The sequence below is a fragment of the Rhinolophus hipposideros genome (genome assembly GCF_964194185.1).
Source record: "Rhinolophus hipposideros genome assembly, chromosome: 17".
Lineage (NCBI taxonomy): Eukaryota > Metazoa > Chordata > Mammalia > Chiroptera > Rhinolophidae > Rhinolophus > Rhinolophus hipposideros.
Genome location: NC_138063.1, coordinates 34446925 through 34467648, shown reverse-complemented (window position 1 = coordinate 34467648; position 20724 = coordinate 34446925). Strand labels below are relative to the sequence as shown.

The window sequence follows — 20724 nt, the reverse complement described above, 5'->3', positions numbered from 1 at the left end:
ATGATGAAAGACAATTTGATAAATGGAGCTTAATCAAAATTAAAAACTTTTGCCCTTCAAAAAATACCACAAAGAAAGTGAAAATTAAACCCGCAGAATGAGAGGAAACATTTTGAAATCACATAACAATAAAGGACTTCTACCAAAATATATAAAGAACTCTTACAACTCAATAATGAAAAGACAACACAAAAGAGAATTTAAACAGACATTATCCAAAGAAGGTATGCAAATAGCCAATAAGCAGATGAAACAATGCCCAATATCATTAGGCATTAAGGAAATGCAAACCTAAACCACAATGATACACTTACTAGGATGGCTAACATAAGCAAGACAGGGGTAACAATTATTGAGATGAGGTAGAAAAACTGGAACTCTCATTCATTGCCGGTGGAAATGTAAAATGGTACAGCAACTTTAAAACACAGTTTGGCAGTTTCTTAAAAGCTACACATAAACATAACATATGATCCAGTAATTCCACTCTTACCCAAAAGAAATTAAAACCTATGACCACATAAAAACGTCTACATGAATATTCACAGCAACATTTTTCACTATAATCAAAAAGAGGATACAACTAACATGCCCATCAACTGTTGACTAGATCAACAAAATGTTTTATATCCAGAAAATTGAACATTATTCAGCTGTTAAAAAAAAAAGCAATGCATAACCTAAAAAATCCCCTTAGGTCCAGTGAAAGAAACCAGACACAAAATGGTACATGGTGTCTGACTTTATTTATATAAAATGTCCAAAGAAGGGAAATAATGTAGAAAGAGTAAATTACTTGCCTAGGGCTGGGGGGTAGGAATGGGGAATGGTTGTAAATGAGTATGAGGTTTCTTTTTAAAATGATGGAAATGTTTTAAAATTAGATTGTGGTGATGATTGTATATTCTGTAAGTTTGCTGAAACTTAGTTGAATTCTACATTTAACATGAGTGAGTTTTATGATACATAAATTATGCCTTAATAAAGCTATTTAAAACAAAAAAATGTATTGTCATTGATATAAAAATGATTCTTTCCACACCCACCTCTACAAATTGACAGTGAGAGGCTCTTTCAAATTTACAAATTCATGTAAGTAATTTCAGCAAAATAAATTGAGTAACCATAAAGAAGTACTTCACTTCTGATAATAATCAAATATAAAACAGATTTCTTCACAAAATTAAAAGATTTTAAGTCATGCTAATATTATTGTAAATAGATATATATATATATATATGTATAATCAAAATTCTTAACTAATCTGTGTTCAAAATGTTATTGCATTTCTGTAACATCTATCTTATCCTTGCTTGAATTAGTTAAGAAAACAACTCAAAAATCTGAACATGTGGGGTCAACATGTAATAGTGTTATTTCATTTAAATACAAGCCAAAAAACTCATTTTCAGAAAGTCATAATCAGATTGCTGTGACAATGAAGTAAAAAGATGTTTGCCTTAAAAAAAAATATATTATATGTGCTCAATTGCATATTGCTCCTAAGACTATAGTTGTTATCTTGCAGTGAAAAATGGTGTTAATCAATAATATACTCATTGGTCCAAATATATTTTAACTCCATAGTTGGTATTTTTTAATATCAAAAGAAAGTCATGTTCAACATATTTTTAATCACAAGTTTTTAAAAAATATTTAAGTTACTCTGAAATATTTAAATCAAGTAAATATAATATATGCTCATGTATCCATCCAGATGTTTCAAAAATTAACATTTTGCAATTTTTGCTTCATTTTTTTAATTCAAATTTACCGATGTGCTAGAGTCCTATGCTCTTTTCCATTTCCATCTCTCTTCTCTAGGCAATAGTTTCTTCTAAGTTGATGTTTATACTTCCTCTGAAGGTTTTCATAATTTCATCATATATATATGTGTGTGTGTATATATATATATATAGCGTATGCACATGCCCATAAAATTACAAGCTAATATTGTGTGTAGTATGTGTCTATGTGCATATTTTTGCAACTTACTTTTTTCACTCACAGTATGTTTAAGATTTTTCCAAGAAGATACCAGTTTATTTTGATCATTTCCCTAAGATGGTAATTTATTTTCTTGTTTTCCATTTTTTCTATTACAAATGATATCACAATGAATAGCCTTGCAGGTACAAGATATCCTGATGTATACCCCCAGATTATTAGATCTCTCTATTTCTCAAATTCTTTACTACAATTACTTCTAAAGGACATTAAAATTTTTTCCAATCTTATGGTTGTTGCTTTAATTTGCATTTTCTTAATTTCTACTGAGATTGAGCATCATTTATTTGCCATTTATCTTCTGTAAATTGTGTATTCCTATCCTTTAATCATTTCCATATTAAAGTTATCTATTTTTAAATTACAGTACTTTTTACTTGTAGGTTTATGTAGGTTACCTTTTCACTCTTTTTTGTGGTATCTTTTGATAAACAGTACCTCAATTTTAAAGCAGTCAAATTTACTAATGCTTTAAAAAAAAAAATTACTAATGCTTCACTATGTTGACAAAGTTCATTCCCTTATGTTCCTAGTTTGCTCAGAATTTTTTATCACAATAAATATAATTTCCCCCTTATTTTGAAAGGAACATATAGTTTTTCTCTCTGAATATACTATATATGCATATGTATGTATGTATACATATACACATATAAATACAGAACAATAATAAATTTTCTAATGCAAAACCATCTTTCCATACCTAGAATAAACATTACAGGACACGATAATTTTTTAATACATTATTGGTTTCATTTGCTGCTATTTTAGTATTTCAAATATATGTCCATAAGTGAAGTCAAGTTACTTCTTTTCAACTTCATACAATCCTCATAAAATAAGTTAAGAAGAGTTCCAGTTTTTTCTGTTCTTTGAAACAATGTACATGAGGTACAAATTATCTGTTCCATATAATTATGGAAGAATTCACCTATCACAAGTCTGGGCCTGATGGATGTGAAGGTGTGTGCATGGAGACACTTGGCTTCTAATTCAATGTCTTTAATGGTTACAAGTCTATTTAGACTTTCTATACCTCCTCAAGTCAATGTTGGTAATTAGTATTTTGTAGGAAATTGCACATTTTGTCTGTATTTTCAAATTAATTGGAATAATCCATTAATATTATTATGTTTTTTTTAAAACATCTGTCCTCTTGGTGACTATGTCTCCTTTTTTTCCTTAACATTGTTTTATCTGTGCCTTCTCTATTTTTTACTTGCTGAATCATAGCAGGGTTTGTCTATATGTTCAAAGAATAACTTTTGGTTTTTTTCATCCTTTCTATTGCTTGTTTCTTGTTTTAACATGTTTTTCATAAAATATAAATGAAAAAGACAATATATAGCATATATGAGTATTTTAAGAAATAATAAAGTGAAAACTGGAATTCTCACCATTTAAGTAATAAAACATTACTGTTATTTTCAAATCTCTCCCCAATTGTATTTCCTTCCATCCCTCAACCCCTAAAACTTGGGTAACAACTAAAGGCTGATTTTTGTGTTGTTTGTTTCCCTGCCTTTGCTTATTTTACCCCATGTATTGGTGCATATCTACCTATCTATCTATCTACCCCTAAAGGAGATACAGGTTTATTTTGCCAATTTTTGGTTTTTAAATACAGAGAGTGCCAAAAAAATGTATACACATTTTGAGAAAGGAAAAAACTGTATTAATTATAATACTCATAACAAAAGATGAATACAAGTAACATTCGATTTCTGCAATTATAGAGGTGCTCAAAGTGGTTACCATCAGAGTCCAGACACTTCTGATTATGGCGAACTACTGTTTGAGCATGGATGACAACACTTAAAATGTGTATACATTTTTTTGTTACCCCCAGTATATGCAGTCATATGCTTACTGTATGCAACTGGATTTCTTTGCTTAAATTATGCTTGTGAAATTTATTCATGCTAAGTATACAGAAGTAATTTTCATTGCTGTATCATTGGAAAGAATTTGCAATTAATTCATTGACATAATTTTTGAAAGAGATGATATTCATAAATACATTTCAGTTATGTCATGCTTCTTGAAACTAAATTTAATGTGATACTGTATTTGTGGTGATTGGATATATTAATGAAAATAAAGTAAAAAATGTAAAGTCACCATTAAATTAGTAATGATGAACTAGTAACCTTTAAATGTATTTTTAAAATAATTTATATGGAAGAGTGCCCAATAAAAATTGCAATATGCAAAGACTTAAAAAATTGATGAATTATGGAATGAATATTTGAGCTATTTAAAAAAATCTATTTTAATGGAGAACCATCTAAGGCAACTTTAAATATTTGATTTATGAAACCTAGAGTTGCAAACAGCTTTAAATTAAAATATAACAAAGTAAGTTTTTAAAAATGATAATAGAAATCATTGTCCACTGTATTCTGGAAAAATAAGCTGCTTTGTTTTATTTTAAAGTACAATCCATTTTTTATTAAATGTATGATAAGCTTACATACAACTAATTGTATATATATGCTTATCATACAAATCATTAAATACTGATAGAAAAATCTAATACCAAAAAGAGAGTGAAAACTAAAGGGGTTAATTGAGATTGTTTCACTTCTGTACATTGTTCGATTTTATAGTGAATACGTAAGATAAGCTTTCTAAAATGACTCCCTTTTTCAATAAAGGAAAAAAGAAGCTAAGTAACGGAAATTAGTGGAATGTCTGAAAAATAAGGATCCTCTTGAGTGAGCATAATAGTTAAGGATTTTAAATTTGTCATTTTTCTTATGGACACTGCCTTCTGCAAAATGGAAATATTTCCTTTGAAATTCTTATCACTTTAAAGGTAAACGGTAAGATTTACCTCTCGGTATTTTCAATGCGTAGATTTTATGACTAAATTTCTTTCTAACCAAACTTTTTGTAACATGGAATTCTAGTTAAGTGAAATGTATGATGAATTACAAGTCACCACAGGTGTCACATATGGAATACCAACTACCAATAGGATTGCAACAGGTCCCAAAAATGTGCCTGAGCTTACATGTATTAAGTGATTCAGAAGGTGCTTCAGGATCTAGCTGTATCTCAATATGCACATCAACAATCTCCTTTTTAAAAGGTAACTGATAATGCACTTATCTAAATAAATACTAAAACTTTGACTTCCTTAAGATCATGGTTTTAATACAAACTAGTTCTCATTTATAATACTTCCTTTATTTGCCTTAAGCTTTTTTTCACTGATACCAAAGATAATCGGAATTATTACACTCATTTTTTTAAGGAAAAAAAGTCTTCTTGGTAAAGGAGTCACATTATTCTCATTAATTAATGCTATAAAATCTGGAAAGGTAGCATGCCTGTTTGCCAATATAGGCTGCAGGTAGAATTCATATAATCCAAGAGGAAAAGTATGTTATGCTATAAAGGAAAACACTATTTTCATTCCTTTTGAAGAGCCCTTTTAGCAAAATGATAGATTAACTGTGTCCAAGTACATACCGTTCTTAACATATAGATAACATAATTCCCAAAGTGGATTTGATATGGAGAACATTGAACACATATTTAAAAGAATCTCAAGCTGAAGACATCTGAGCAACTGAGCTAATGCAATTCAGTTTTCACCATCCCTAACAATTTTTGTAACATCAAGAGTTTTCCCCTCTCGTTCTTTTTTCTTCTTTTTTTTTTTTTTTTGTTTGTGTGGTGGGGGAGGGAGATCATTAGGAATCACAGCAGTTTAGAGTACTGAGAATAGAGAGGTGGTAAAGGGGTGCAGACGCAGGAGAAGAAAAGTGCAAATGGAAAGAAACATTGCTCAACCCACGGGACCGCTCAGTGGGAAGGGCTAACATGTTAAGTCTTAGTTTTGTATTACAGACTTGCCTTGAAGAGCTCTCACTTCAAACAAGAACTTGTTTTCAAAAGATCCATTAAAGCATCTATAAAATGAAAACTGTGCTTCTAAAGTGTTACGCCATTCATATTAGGCTGAAACGTTGGTAGTCGTAAGAATCAAAAGGAGCTACAGACATAAAATGGCCAATAGAAGTCTTAATTTACCCACCTGCACAGAAACTGAAGGTGTTTGTAAACTGGGGATCACGGATGAAAGGAATTATTCTATATGCACTCTCCAGTATTCAAATCTCCAGAGATACCATTTAATCTAAACTGTAGGATTTTTTTTAATAATCCTAAACGAGTATCATATACTACAACTGATGCTATCTCTAGATGTACACGAACCTTCTTGCTTTGCCACACCCCAAAAACCCTCTGTCATTAGGACAGCTCCCTGAATGCCATGCCCTACCCTCCAGCGAATATGGGAAGTCTTGGGAACACAAAACCTTTGTAGTTTCTTCTCCCTATTCTCCAGTCCCTTTCTCAGAGAACAGTTTTTATTCATAAAGTCATTTAATCAGCTCAGACATTTTGTTGGAACAGATGTCTGGAAGGTCGCTGCGCTCTTTTGTACAATTCCCTGCCCATGAATCTATCTTTGGTCGTAACTATCAATCTAATACACATACCTCACTGACTCAGAGAGGACAAATCTTGGACTCATTCTCCCTCCTTGGAGGCGTAAGAACAGCAAGAATCCGCGCAGTCAGAGCACACCGCCCGAATTAGGCGGGTCCTCTGGCCACTGAATGCCCATTCTTGGATGAGAGGATGTGCGGGTCCGCGGCTCCTTTCCACTGCACTTTCCGAGTGCAACCGTCAGAGTTTCTGATTTTTCGCTTTCTGTCTCCCAAGTTTTCAAAAAATTGTCCCTAACTTGCTCTCCAGCTCGATTTCGTCCTGCGTCGCAGGTTTCCCGGGCACAGGAGACCCCCACGCTGGGCTCTGGGCTTGTGCAATCCTCCCGGGAGCCAAAGGAACACCCAACCCCACGCCTACCCCACCCCACCCTCCACCTTGACCCTATCCCCTCCGTCTCATCACAACAGTCCCCTCACACCAACCACCCCACCCCAACCCAGCCTTTATCCAGCCTTCCCACGCCCTCGCGCCCGGAGTGGCTCGCGGGGATGAGCGGTATGAGCGAGCTGCTGAATAACCTTTAGGGAAGGCAAAACCTGACAGCGGTTTTTCAGAGGTTACTCCACGCCGGGACCCAGAAGCACCACTTCAACCCCTCCACGCCCTAAACGTCCCCCGTCCAAGTCACCCTGGGGTGGGCGGCGGCCCTTTGAACCACATCTCAAGCCTGTGTTTTGCTTCCTCAAGGATCCTGAAATACCTGGCCAAATACCCTTCCTCCTTCACCCAAACGCATCCTACCCACCACCACCAGCCCCGGGAGCCAGGGGAGGCGTGCGAACCCCAGGCCCCGTTCACCCGTGACGCCGCGACTCAGAATTCAATCGAACGCGGCGTCCCAAACAACAAAGTTCAGTCCCAGTCGTTCTCCCAAAGCTCGTTTGCCATCTATCCTCACGGCTCCGAGCCTGAATTTGGGCTCGTTCCTGCCTCCCCGATTAAGCCGTGCAGCAGCCGTCACCTTCCAGTGGGCTTTGCCCCTTACAGCTCCCCCCCGCGGGCACCCACCCCCGTCCCCACCCGGGCTCCCGGAGGCTCCCGCTCACCAGGAGCGTCAGCAGCAGCCTGCAGGGGGCTCCGCGCAGGGAACTCAGGGGCCCGGCGGCGGCCATCGGGGCGCGGGACGGGCTGCGGGGACGCGATACCCCGCGGAGGTGCGGCGGCGCGGGCGGGGAGCTTCTCGCGGCTGCAAGTGTCGAAGTCGCCTTGGCCTCTCTCAAGCTGGCCTGCCTGGGAGCGTGTTCGCTTGTGAGACGGGATTGGACCCAGCAGACGCCGAGCCGCCCCTCCTTGTTATTTCTCAAGTTTTATCACCGCGGGAGCCGCTGGGGAGCTGCCCGAGCCTGCCCCTCCGCTTCCCCAGGTCTGCGCCGGGCGCTTGCTCGCGGGAAAGCGGTCCCACGAGCCGGGCCCCGCCCGCTCTCCCACGCCCCTCGGCTGCCCCGCGGCGCTACCGCCCCGCCTTCCCTCCGCGCGATCCTCCCCGCCGAGATCTTCCCCGGCGTCCCCAGAGCCGACGCCGCACCGCTCATTCCGACCGCAGAACCCAAATCCGCCTGCAGGGATCCCTGCCCCTACACGGGCGCTCCTAGGTAGCTGCCAGGAACGTTTCTGGGACTGGATCACAGGCTCCTCCCTTGGACTCCTGATGAAGTTCGGGGCAATGTCTCCTGATATACAAAATATATGTATTCTTTCCAAATTTGACTAACAGGATAAGATAAACGACGGAGGGAAAAGTATCCCAAATGGCATGAAGAACTTGGCATTTGGTATACCGGAAACTCAAACCAACTAAAAGAAATTCTGCTGTCTGACCAGGTTTACAAACCCAAAGGTTCACATAAGCTTACAAAATTCAGCTACTCTGTTTCCCCGAAAATAAGACCTAGCCAGACAATCAGCTCTAATGCGTCTTTTGGAGCAAAAATTAATATAAGACCAGATATTTTATATTATATTATATTGCATTATATTATATAAGACCCCGCTCTTATAGTAAAATGAGACTGGGTCTTATATTAATTTTTGCTCCAAAAGACGCATTAGAGGTGATTGTCTGGCTAGGTCTTATTTTCGGGGAAACATGGTAGCAACCCAAACTGCACTCTAGATAGAACAAAGACAGGCAAGTTTCATCAAGGCAAAAGCCACAAAATGTATTTTTTTCATGCAAATAAGGATTGCTGACTAGGTTAACAGGGATTGGTTAATTCCAATATGCAAATGAGAAGCAAAAACTATAAGTAGGAGGTAAAATCCATATCTATCCACGTAGTAGTTGTTACAGGGTTTTTATGGCTCGGCCTTAAGCTGAGTTTAGCAACGAGTTTAGCAACTTCGCATCTCTCAGAACTGAGGCACAAGATGTGCGTAGGCCTTACTTCTTTAATAGCCTTCTGACTCTATTTTAAGTGATTCTCTTAGCAATGCTTTTCTATCATATTATTATTATTTTGGTTATCACATACACCCACCTTGTATCAGGGCTCAAGGTCACCCAGGCATTGTGTGAGGGCCTGGAAGGAAGGAAATGTATGAAACCCAGCTCCTGCCCAAAGCAATTCCAAGTCTAAGAGGGAATAAAGGCAATCATCAATAGCCCAGTATGCTAAACCTTTTAATAGAGGGGTAGCTGGCAACACTAGAGGCACAGTCTTTTATTTCTCCCTGCATTGAATTTTCTGTCCTCTGAGCCCCACCTGTGTGATTCAGAAGGAACTCCTTAGATATGTGTTGCTGCTCCTCAAATCCCATGGGTAAGTTCCAAGGTCAAGTTCCTCAGATAGTCCAGATCAATCAGGGAAGGTGCTATGGCCTTCATTCATCCCACCATAGTCACCCCAATAGGCTCATTGTCTAAAGTCTTGGGCTTCCCTAACATTCACAGGAGTCATCTCTCTGGACAAAGACAACCTCTGAGGTATTGGAGGCATCCATCAGAGATCCTGTCTCACTTCTGGAGGCCTCTGTATAAAAGAACACTTCCGTTCTCAAAGAAAGCTCTCTGAATTCCTCTCTACTCCAACCATTTCACCTCCCATCCTCACCTTCACCAAAGACTTCAAGGAATGCCTCTTAAAATCTCCTCTGTCCCCACCCAGCCTTAGAAACACAAGTGGACCATTGCTTTCCTGTAACATAGGTGATGCTATGGGCTGAGTTGTATCCTCCCAAATTCATGAGTTGAAGCTTTAATCCCCAATATGACTGTATTTGCAGATGGGACCTATAAGGAAGTAATACAGATTAAATGGTTATGATGGTAGAGCCCTGTTCTGATAGGATTAGTGTCCTTATGAAAAGAGACACCAGAAAGCAAAGCGCCCCTTTCCATTCCCTCCCAACCCCACCATATATGGACACAGAAACGATAGCTGTGTCAGAAGAACTCCTGTGGCTGGAAATTAGGTTAGAAAGAGGCTGGGGACAAACGAGGCTGAGGAGTGAAATTTCATCCTGGAAGAGATGAAGAGCCATCCACTCGATCTATAAAAAGGGTTACTAATTACAGTTACAGAATTACCACTTTTGGTGAGTTAATGAACTCATAAATGTCATTAATGAACCTGTTTATGCCTTGACACAGCTGTCCCTTAATACTTAAGGAATAAAAGTCTTTGAAATGTTTGTCTTCATTCTAAGTAGTCCTACTTTTCAGTGATTTCAACTTTATCAATGAGTCTGACTTGATTATCACTGTCCTCCATGTGACTAAAACTCTAAGATAGCTATCTGGTTGTTTCAGCTATACTGTGTAATTGAGAAGATTGTTAAACCTACTGACTATATGACAGTTATGCTGAGCTTCCATTTTCAGCTTCCACAATATAAAATTTATAGAACTCTATTCCAGAAATAAAGCATATTGGAGACATTTTTATTTGTATTTCAAAATTCTAAATGCAGTGTAAATACTAACTAGATGTATTCATAATTATCTTGAAATTTCCTGTTATGTTACAGCATGTACCTGTCCATCATGAGTATATTAGTCTAATAGTAACAAAAAGCAAGGTATTTTTGTAATTTAGAGAAGAATCTTCATAGGCAGTTATAACATAAATATGACGTGGCGACAAATTAAAATTGCTTTTATTTTTCCTATGTAAATTATAATTTTATATGAGTTTGCTGAAAATTTATTTAAAATATGAGCTTCAGTTTGAATATAGTTAGAACTGGATGCCTTCTATAATAAAATTAACTTTAAGTCATGAGACATCATAAAGAGTTGTTCTGAAATGCCTTTATTTTAATGCCTTATCCTCCCAACTACAAACTTGGTTGGAAGTCACTACTAAAAAGATAATGTACAAAAATGGGAAACAAACTTATTTTCCCTGTTATTTTTTTAGTTTCAAGGGTAAGAGCAGCAATGAGAAAGGATAAAAAAACGGGAAGTGATTTTAAGCGAAAGTATAGAACTTCAGGAATCCAGGTGAATTTTAAAATTTTCAGTTGAAAGCAAATTTAAGACCATTAAGAAGAGTTCTCTGTACCTAGGAGGAATCTCTGACCTTGGAAGGATAATGACCTTAGAAGGTGATAACTGACTCTTGGCCCACTGAGCCAAGCTTCCTTGCACAATTCAGTGCCAACAGGTGCTGGTCTCACCCACATACTCACCTCAGTGGCTTACATATGACATGGCAAGTGTGGGTCTCCTCAAACATATCTAAAAAAACAACCAGAGCACCTACATGATATTTGGAACAAATATGCTGGTAATGAAAAAGAAATTTATGAAAAAAAAAGCTTAAATTAAAACCAAGTAAAAGATTGGTTCGAATAGTCCTTCTTGTGGCACAAAATGAGTTCTGCCGTGAGATGTTAGCTCAGAATCACTTTTAGAATACTATTTAGGATAAATAGTCACAGTAATAAATAGCAATCAAAAAAAAAAAAAACACTTGGAGCAACAGTGAGGAACACTGTACAAATGTGAAATCAAATGCCAGGAGCGCTCACAGACTTCATTTTTAGAAAGTAATTGCCCTTAATGTATCCACTTGTTCTTCCACAGATGGCTCTTCCCTCATGCTTGGGAACCCAGTTGTGGGATTCCCTCACCCCACTATTGTTTTCTTTCTCAGGTGACCACCTCTGTTACTACCACTCTGGCCGTCAGAAGAGAACACTGCTCTTGCTGTACCACTTTTCCCAAAGTGTCATTAGAGGACCTCCACTGATTTCCCAGAGTGCCACTGAGAAGGAACGTGACTTTTTGGTCATTTTAAAAGACCACTGGAAACTTGGGAATAACAGATAGTTGGAGTTAAGAGTAACCTATAATATTGCATTGCTGCCCAGAACAAAAGCCACCCCAGAATCCTTGCCTGCCTATCTCCCCTCCTGTGTTACGGTGGCAAGCACCCCTCCCAGGTCTACGTCCACCCCTGTGGAAATGGTCCAGATAGTAAAGAGAACCACACATCTAGCTAAATGACCTTTGCCTTCCAGAGATGAGAAGTTTTCCCTTACTCCTTTTCTGTGCTGGGTCCTCAGTTATCATTTGGATTAATTTCTGCTCAAAGTGATTGACAGTGAGACCATCCATTCCCTTCAGGAGAAAACTCACTCCCATCCATAGAAGTGTGGCCTTTCACTGTACCCTTGAAAACAATCATACCAATTCAGACATTTGTACATTTTTAAAATTAAGAATTATCCAGTTTAAGTAACACCCTGACAACAGTCCTATCCAGATAGGGTGTGCCAGGGTCAGGAAGGTTCCCTTTCAGTCTCTCCCTATTAATTAATGATTCACGAACTGTTACAATGGTTTTACACTTCCTCTCCTAAAATCTTCAAATATCTTTACAAATATCCTCTCCACTAAGAGGCCTTTTAAGGAGGGAAAAGTGGTCTCCTAATGACACCAGGCTAGAAGGAATGGTAATTTCCACACAGAAAACAAAAGGTCATTATGTGAGTGATAACTTCTTCCAGTAATCTGAAAAAAAGCAGTGTAATGAAGCCCTGACACAGGGTGAATTTTCAGTCCTTCTCATCTTGGAATCATGCCATAATCCTTCACTTAGGTTTCCTTCAGAGTCAAAATCTCCTCCCACTGGGTGAGGCTATAGTTTGTCCTGATGTTCTCATGTCCCCAGGAGCTCATTGTGAGCATCTGTCTGTTCAAAGGGCATTGCTCAAACATGAAGGCTACAGGTGTGAGTGGGCTGACTTACAGGTCCCATGTGTCATTTATCCCCACGTCATTCTCTGATTCACTGCCTCATCAGCCTTCTTTTTTCCCAGAAGTTTAGGGAGATCATCACTCAGCAGCTTGGGAAAGTGGCATATCCCCCAGCTCAAATGCCTATCAACTAACTCAGGAGTAAAAAAGTAGTTTTTCCTAACAATTCCTCCGAGACAGTACATCATTTAATTCAGCAATTATTGATTTATTTTATTAATTGTTTTATTGACTATTAATTATCTATGCATTAATTTTATTTATTCAAGATTCATCAATCTTGAGTTGTCTTTTCTTTTCAGTCTGCCCAGTTTCCTAAGCTCTTCTGTCACTAGAAAAGGACTAGCTTTCTACCAATTAGCTTTTAGTATTCACTGAGCAGGTCAATGCCTCAACAATTGGTTCTTTTCTTGCGTCACTTTCAAACATTATACTTGTGTTTGCCTTTCGGTGATATAATAAGCTACATATTTCCCTACTTGATAAGCTCTAGTCTTAACTTGTACACATCTATGAAAGGTTACACTAGATATCTGTTCCTCTAAGCAATCCTCTAACTGTTCAAGTCATGCCTGAACATTACAAAAAATAAAAATGAGGCACTAATAATATTCCTAGTAAGCATGTAGGCATGTACAAGAAAGGCTATTTTGTTGCCCCTCTCTACTGAGATTTCAGTGTCCTTTACATGCTCAATAAAATTGGCTATTTCTCCAAGATTTCAAGTCCCCTTTAAATGGTCAGGGGAAGTCCAAATCTTAACTATAATACTTCACTATTAAAATGAGAATCTCAGAGTGACAAGTTCCAGTCAAGATGACAGAGTAGGTAAAGCTGTGCTTACCTTCTCTCACAATCACATCAAAATTGCAACTAAACAACCATCATTGAGAATCACCTGAAATCTCGCTGAACCAAAACCTTACAACTAAGGACATACAGAAGAATCTACCTCAAGACTGCTAGGAATGGTACAGACACTGAATGGTCTGTGACCACACCCACACCTTGGTGTGACCATTAAAAATCAGGAGGAATATCTTGGCTGCAGTTGTTCCCCATTGAGGAAGGAAGGTCCCCAGCTTCTCCTCAGCCCTGGGTTCTGGTGCTGGGGAGAGAAGTCCCCATAACTTCTGGCTGTGAAAACCAGTGAAGATTGTGGCTAAGTGAGACAGAGAGCAGCTGAAGACTCAGGGGCTCCTCTTAAAAACACCAAGCCAGACTTACACACCAAGGGAATCACTGTGTCTGAGCTCCAATGCTGGGACATATGGAGGGGAACTGAATTGTCTGGCTTCAGGAGCAGGTATGTAGGGGCAGCTTTTTTCCAGACAAAGGAGCTGTCAGAAGCCCTTGTTCCTTTGTTGAGCCCTTCCCCTTCCCAGCATGCAGATTCCGGTGGCAGCCATATCTGAGTCTCCATCAAGCTGGCTAATACTCTTTGTTTTCCACGCCCTGGTGATTCTGAGACCCTGCCCCACCCAACTTTCAGGCACACCCAAGCCACTTCCCATGGCTTTTTCATAAAAATTGCCTGCCTTGGCTCATGCTGCAGACTTTCCTAGAGTCTCTCAAAGGTTTCTGGAACCCAGACAAGCAGTATCAGGCTTCAGTGTGTCCTTTATGTCTGGCTAAGTATCCCTAAGCCCAACTAGTGGCAGCCAGCCTTGGTGTGTGGTTTGGTCTCTCAAAGCACTGCCAAGCACAGCATGGGTGGCAGATATCTGTTGATTGCTTTGTGGTTCCTGCTGGGTGGCCCCAGATGGGGCACAAGCTGTGGCTGAACTTGACCTGTGGTGGGTCCCTTCCCAAGTGGCCCTGCGCTTGACATGCCCAGGGGCAAGCTTTGAAAACAGCTGGAGCATCACTCAGCCACCTCCAAATATGACACACCCAAAGGGCAGATTTGGCAGAGCCCTGCTGAGGTAGATCCTGCTCTTTAGGATTAGCCCGTGCACCACACTCCTTCACTGTAGTCACGGCCAGTTCTCACAACCAAAGAGACCAAGGGCTAGTCCATCCCATTGATGTGCAAACAGGAACCAAAGCTCAACTTCAAAAGGAGGGCACATACAGCCCATACAAGGGTCACACCTGAAGTATGCAGCTCAGGTGGCCAGGAAGACTGCGCCACTGAGCCCCACAGCACACCTACTATAATAAGGCCACTCTGCTAAGCCCAGGAGGCATAGTAACCCTACCTAATACATAGAAACAAATACAAGAAAGCAGCCAAAATGAGGAGACAAAGAAACATGTCCCAAATAAAAGAACAGAACAAAGCCCCAAGAAAAAGAACTAAACAAAATGGAGACAATAAGGATGCTCAATGATCTCAGGGAGAACTTCAACAAAGATATAGGAAACATGAAAATGGAGGTAGAAAACATGAAAAAGAACTAGTCAAAAACAAAGAATACAATAATGGAAATGAAGAATACATTGCAGGGAATCAACAGTAGAGAAGATGCAGCAGAGGATTGAATCAGCAATTTAGAAGATAAGGTATCAGAAAACACCCAATAACTGTCTCCCCCTCCTCTTCTCATCTTAGGATGGGTGGACAAAAAGAAGTTGGGAATGGACAAGCACCATGGATATGGCTGTGACATCTCTTCTCCTTTATGCTGACCTGAACTTTCTGTCATATTTCCAAGATAATTGACCGATATCACCAAATCTCAACTTTTCCTTTCTCATTTGGTACACTGAAAGTCAGTTTTCTTATGACATGTAAATCAAACATCTTATTTGCTGACATAGTCCCTTGTTATAACATATAAATTATTCCCTGAGAATAAGGTTGTCTAAGTCTTGATCCACCAGGCTCTGCCAGTGACAGTTTTCCAAATTCACCTGTTCACAGAAGAGGGAATTATTGTGTTATGGCAATTGGCTAGAAAGATGCCAGTTTTTTCCCCCAAGTCTGACCAAGGGCGTCTAACTTATTCCTCTCCAAAATTCCTTCTGGAAGGTTCTTTACTCACCCTGAAATCTGATGACAGAGTTACAAAATCCATGGAATGATGAGATCGATTTTAGAAGAATTCAGGCCTCTGGGTTCTCCTAACATGCAGGTTTTTAATTATTTTTTTATGTGTCTTTTTATTATTATTTAGAAGTAACATCTCCATTCCCCATTTTTAAGCCCTGTGTACAACATTTATAAAATCTGCCTAATCTGTACTTTAACAAGAAAGACTTAAGTCTACTTTTGTGTATTTCATCAGGTTCTTACATGGTGGGCAGGATGAAGTATATTGTAGTTTCTGGATCCTTATTGCCCGTTATCTGTATTCTTTTTTTCTTACTTTCAAAGTCTCTCCCCTCATATAAGTAAATTCCAGTAGAAGTTTACATGGAGGAAGTATTTCTCCCACATACCCACTCAAGTCCAGATGTTTCCTAGCCTTGGTGAAATATCATGGCTAGTAATCTTCCAATTGGTGTGCTTTCTCATCTCAAGGGCAAGAATATTTTAAATCTCTTGGCTTGGTGTTTTAAATGGTTTCCAGATAAACTGCCTATGTCATTAGGATTTCCCTCTGCTTACAATAGACACAGTTCTCACAGTTTACTTTGATGTCCACAGCCATTTGCCAAAAGAAAAAAAATATCCCCCATTATTTTGGCCTTCTTTTCCCATTTGGATAGCCAAAGCTATCACGTACAGCATTAGTGTCAGGACACAGTAAACATGGGACAAAGATAGGTGCTTCCATTTTCTTCACACAAAGTACTGAAATAAGATATCTTATTAATCAGGAATTTATGCCAGTGTGGAAACAAAGCCCTACATCTCTTTGAGATAGCTCTGCTTAGCTCTGCCTGGTGGTTATGGGTTTTATTGTTTCTGAATCTCTTTCTTTAGCTCCTGCTTTACCTTTTTTTTTCAAATCTTTCAATCCCACACTCTCAGCTGAGACAATACAAATGTCCCTAAGCCACATATAACTGACAATGGTGAATGCATGATTCCTGAAGCCAGAAGTTTTCTTTCACACTTCCTTTAGGAAGTCCAAGCAGTCCTGACACCCAAGCTAATTTAAGTAGCCTGAAAAGTGGGTATTGCTAAATATCACTATGGTCACTTTTTAAGTACTCCCCTTGGGAAGCTATGTACCAATGCCAGCACCTAGTCCACTTATGAAAGCAATTTTGGAACTCTTTTTCTGGAATGGCCATTAGAGCTGTCATCGTATTATCCTTGATGTCCTAAATGTCACCAAAATATCTTCCTTTCAATATTTCCTTTATCTTCAGGTAAAGAAAGAAGTCATTAGGGGCCAGATCAGGTGAGTAGGGAGGGTGTTCCAATATAATTATTTGTTTACTGGCTAAAACTGCCTCACAGACAGTGCTGTGTGAGCTGGTGCATTGTCGTGATGCAAGAGCCATGAATTGTTGGAGAAAAGTTTAGGGCTTTTCTCTCTAACTTTTTCATGCAGCCTTCTCAGCACTTCCAAATAGTAAACTTGGTTAACTGTTTCTCCAGTTGGTACAAATTCATAATGAATAATCCCTCTGGTAACAAAAAAGGTTAGCAACATCATTTTGACTCTTGATTTAGACTGACAGAACTTTTTTTGGTTGTGGAGAATTGGCTAACGTCCATTGTGCACATTGACGCTTTGTTTCAGGGTTGTATTAGTACACCCATGTTTCGTCACCAGTGATAACATGGCCCAAAACATTGTCTTGCCTCTCCAAAAAGTCTTGACAAACTTCCACTCTCTTTGTTTTTGTTCATCGGTGAGCTCCTTTGGGACCATTTTTGCCCACACCTTTCTCATGCTAAGATTTTCAGTTAAGATTTTCCTATTTCTCTATCAATGTTTACTTGGTCTGCTATGCTTCTCACAGTCAGTCGATGATTTTGATGCACAATTCGATGAATTTTTGCAATGTTTTCATCAGTTCTGTTCATTTTCTTCGTGGCATTATCCCCATAAACTTAGACTAACATGTCCCTGATTTCACTTCCACTTTTACCAAGTTTAACGAGAAATTTAATGTTTGTTCATTGCTCTAATTCAAGCTCAGATATTCTTGCGATGGTCACAAAAGCAGACAACAACAATAATGAACGCCACTTAGCAAGACACCACCACACGTCAACATGAACACTGATATACCAAGGTTACGAAACCTTAACAAAATGTTTGTGGAGTGCTGACAATATAATCACATGGTGGTAAGTTCTTAAACTTAATTGTCAGACCGCATACACACCAACTGTTTCTATTCATTGTCTTCTAATCCATTAATCATGCAGGTTGCCACCCCTCAAATTAATTGGCTGTGTCTCAATCAATTGCTTGAGTCTCAGTTTTTAAAACCCTGAATTTAAGTAACAGGGTAGAATTGTGTGTCAGGACTGAAAGTCAGCATGGTTTAATATTTTTGCTTTGTTTTTGTTGTTGTTGTTGTTTTGTTTTGTTTTTAGCCTTGTTTCAGAGCTCAAGCAAAAGTCATGAAATAACTGGTAAATGGGGTTTATCTGGTTAGAGGTTTTTGGCAAGTGACTATGAAGATGAAGAAAAGGGACAGGAAATTAAGGGTTGTGGTGAAACTGATTTTGAAGCAATGAATAAATAACTTTAAGCTGAGAAAGGAAGGAAATGATGAGATCAATGAGACTATGAAAAAGTGGTAGGGTTTTACAAGGGACTAAAAACTGCCAAAAATATTGTTGGGAACTTTCCTAAAAGAACGCAGGCAAAAAAAAAAAAAAGAAAGAAAGAAAGAAAGAAAAAATAAAAAAGAGGTAACTTCCTACGTAATTGACTTTCAGGTGCATATCCAGACATTTGAAGCATCAGAAGAGTCCTGGGTACGAGACAGAGACCTATGCATTTGTCCCTTAGAGACATGTTATCAGGGCTGCTTACCAGCTTCACGCAGGCATAGAGCTAACCCCAAACTAATCCAACTAACCCTTGACACACAACCCCACACCACAGACATTTGAAATACAATCTCTTGATCTGAAGAAAGTTTGGAAATTAATGTTTTACTAATACTGAATTACCATTTCACCCATATTTAATTAACATAGAATCGCAGAAAATTGTGGCAAAGTGACTATATATTTAATCTGGTCTCATTCCTCATTTCATTGAAGGTCAAAGGAGGAATTATATGATTTACCTAAAGATGCAGAACTGAGTTCTAAGAAGGCTGAAGTAAATCCCCAGAATTTTAGATCCTTATTCCTTTCGTTAAAAAAAAAAAAAATGGAGATAAATTAATTTGTTAGTCAAATCAAAATGGTTGAAATCAGTACTGTTATTTTTGGTGTTGTTTGTTTATTTGTTTTCTTCCCTGCTTAAACCTAAAATGTATTGGCAGGGTTGAAGTTATAATTATTATTGGAAGAAATAGTACACCCAATTATAATTATAGCAAACAAAACTGTCTGCAAGTTAAATCCTGTTCTAGTTTCTAGGAAACTATCCAGATTCTTTTATTGTCCAAGAACTTATTTTCTGAAGCCTTGTGAATAATCAGTGAACCATTTAGAGTTTCAGAAATACTTTTATTTTGTAGAAGACTTTTTAAAAAATGTTTATTCTCTTATATTACTTATATAAGATTTCTATATAAGTAATGCATAAAAGAGGAATTTAACTGATGTTTATATAAAATCTTTGTATGATAAAAGAGACATCAGAATTAGAAAATGGTTGCTATTTTTTCATTTAAAAAAAAAATTCAGCCTGCAGAGGAGACTGCAATGCTACAATATTTAAAAACTAATGGAGATTAAACATGATAGTCATTGTACAAAGATTAACTTTGTGTATATGGCAGGGAAAATGGGGAGTAGGTTGGCTTGTTACAGAATGAAAAATTTACTTGGTTCACCCTTGCACTCATGCAAATATTGCTTGAAATATTTTATCTGGCATTTCTAGTAAATTGATTATTTATTCTTAGTCTAGACAGTACATGAAAATTCACTGCTGACAAATTCTAAATGTGTTAAAGTGAAAATTTAAGACCAAAAGTATGAGTGCTCTCAAGTGCAATAATATGAGATGATAAAGTATTTTCCCTTTTTTAAAATTTAATTCAATCATTTACTGTGAATATGTTATGTTCATTATAGGCTTAACATAGGAAGATAAGATAAAATATTTGTCTTCACATGTCTATAAATCTCCAAAAACCCTAAGGCCTATGAGCTTTTTTTGCTCTTTATTTCATTTTATTAATTTTTTCAATTTTATAAGTAATAAATCTTCATTGTAAAATGGAAACACAGAAACATGTAATGAAGTAATATTTCCATTACCCAGAGATTACCATTCAATATTTTAGTATATTATATATGTTCTTATATTTATATAAATTTGGGATTATACTGGTCTGGAGAATGATCATATTTTTTCATTAATACTACATTTTATGTCGTTCCTTAATTAGTTTTCAAAATAAAGTGATTCCATGATATTCCACTATCATTATCACAATACCAACAGCTACCATTTCTACAATGATGAGTCTAGACTAAGCTCTTTCTCTTATTTATCTCCTTTATCCTATTTTGCCCCCATTTTATAGGTAAGAAATCTGAGGCTTCTGTGACTTACCAAGTTTCTTCAGTGAGAACAAAGTTGCAATTTGGATTCATGGCTTTCTGACTAGAAGAAAGTCAGTGCCCACGATCATTATATCCCTTACCCTCAGTTACAGTACATTGGATCATGATAATATATTATAAATCATTTACTTTCCTACCATGGGACATTCCGTTTATTTCCAATTGTCCACATATTTAATGCCACAGAAATAAGCATCCCAGCATGTGTATGGAATCTTTGCACCATTATCTTCCTTAGGATAAATTCCTTTTACCTGATTTGACTGGTAATTTTGCACCGAAGCTCTAGATGTTGCTCCCTCCTCCTCTCCACTCTGGCTTTTTGAACTTCTCATTCTCTGTGGGTTCCCCTCATGTCCTTGGTTCCTAGAAATTTTCCAAT

The 20724-nt window shown here is 38.0% G+C and overlaps 1 protein-coding gene across 2 annotated transcripts in view; it reads right to left on the bottom strand.

The window, feature by feature from the left end:
• The window catches only part of DSC3 (desmocollin 3), a 42670-nt gene extending 34656 nt beyond the window's left edge, over window positions 1-8014 (bottom strand). Inside the window, exon 1 of one of the 2 annotated variants that reach the window (XM_081078656.1) lies at window positions 7581-8014. In XM_081078656.1, the coding sequence (XP_080934782.1) occupies window positions 7581-7646 (66 nt within the window). In that variant the 5' untranslated portion in view covers window positions 7647-8014. The remainder of the gene's footprint in view (window positions 1-7580) is intronic. The other variant, XM_081078657.1, reaches the window with a different exon arrangement.
• Between the last annotated feature and the right edge of the window lie 12710 nt (window positions 8015-20724).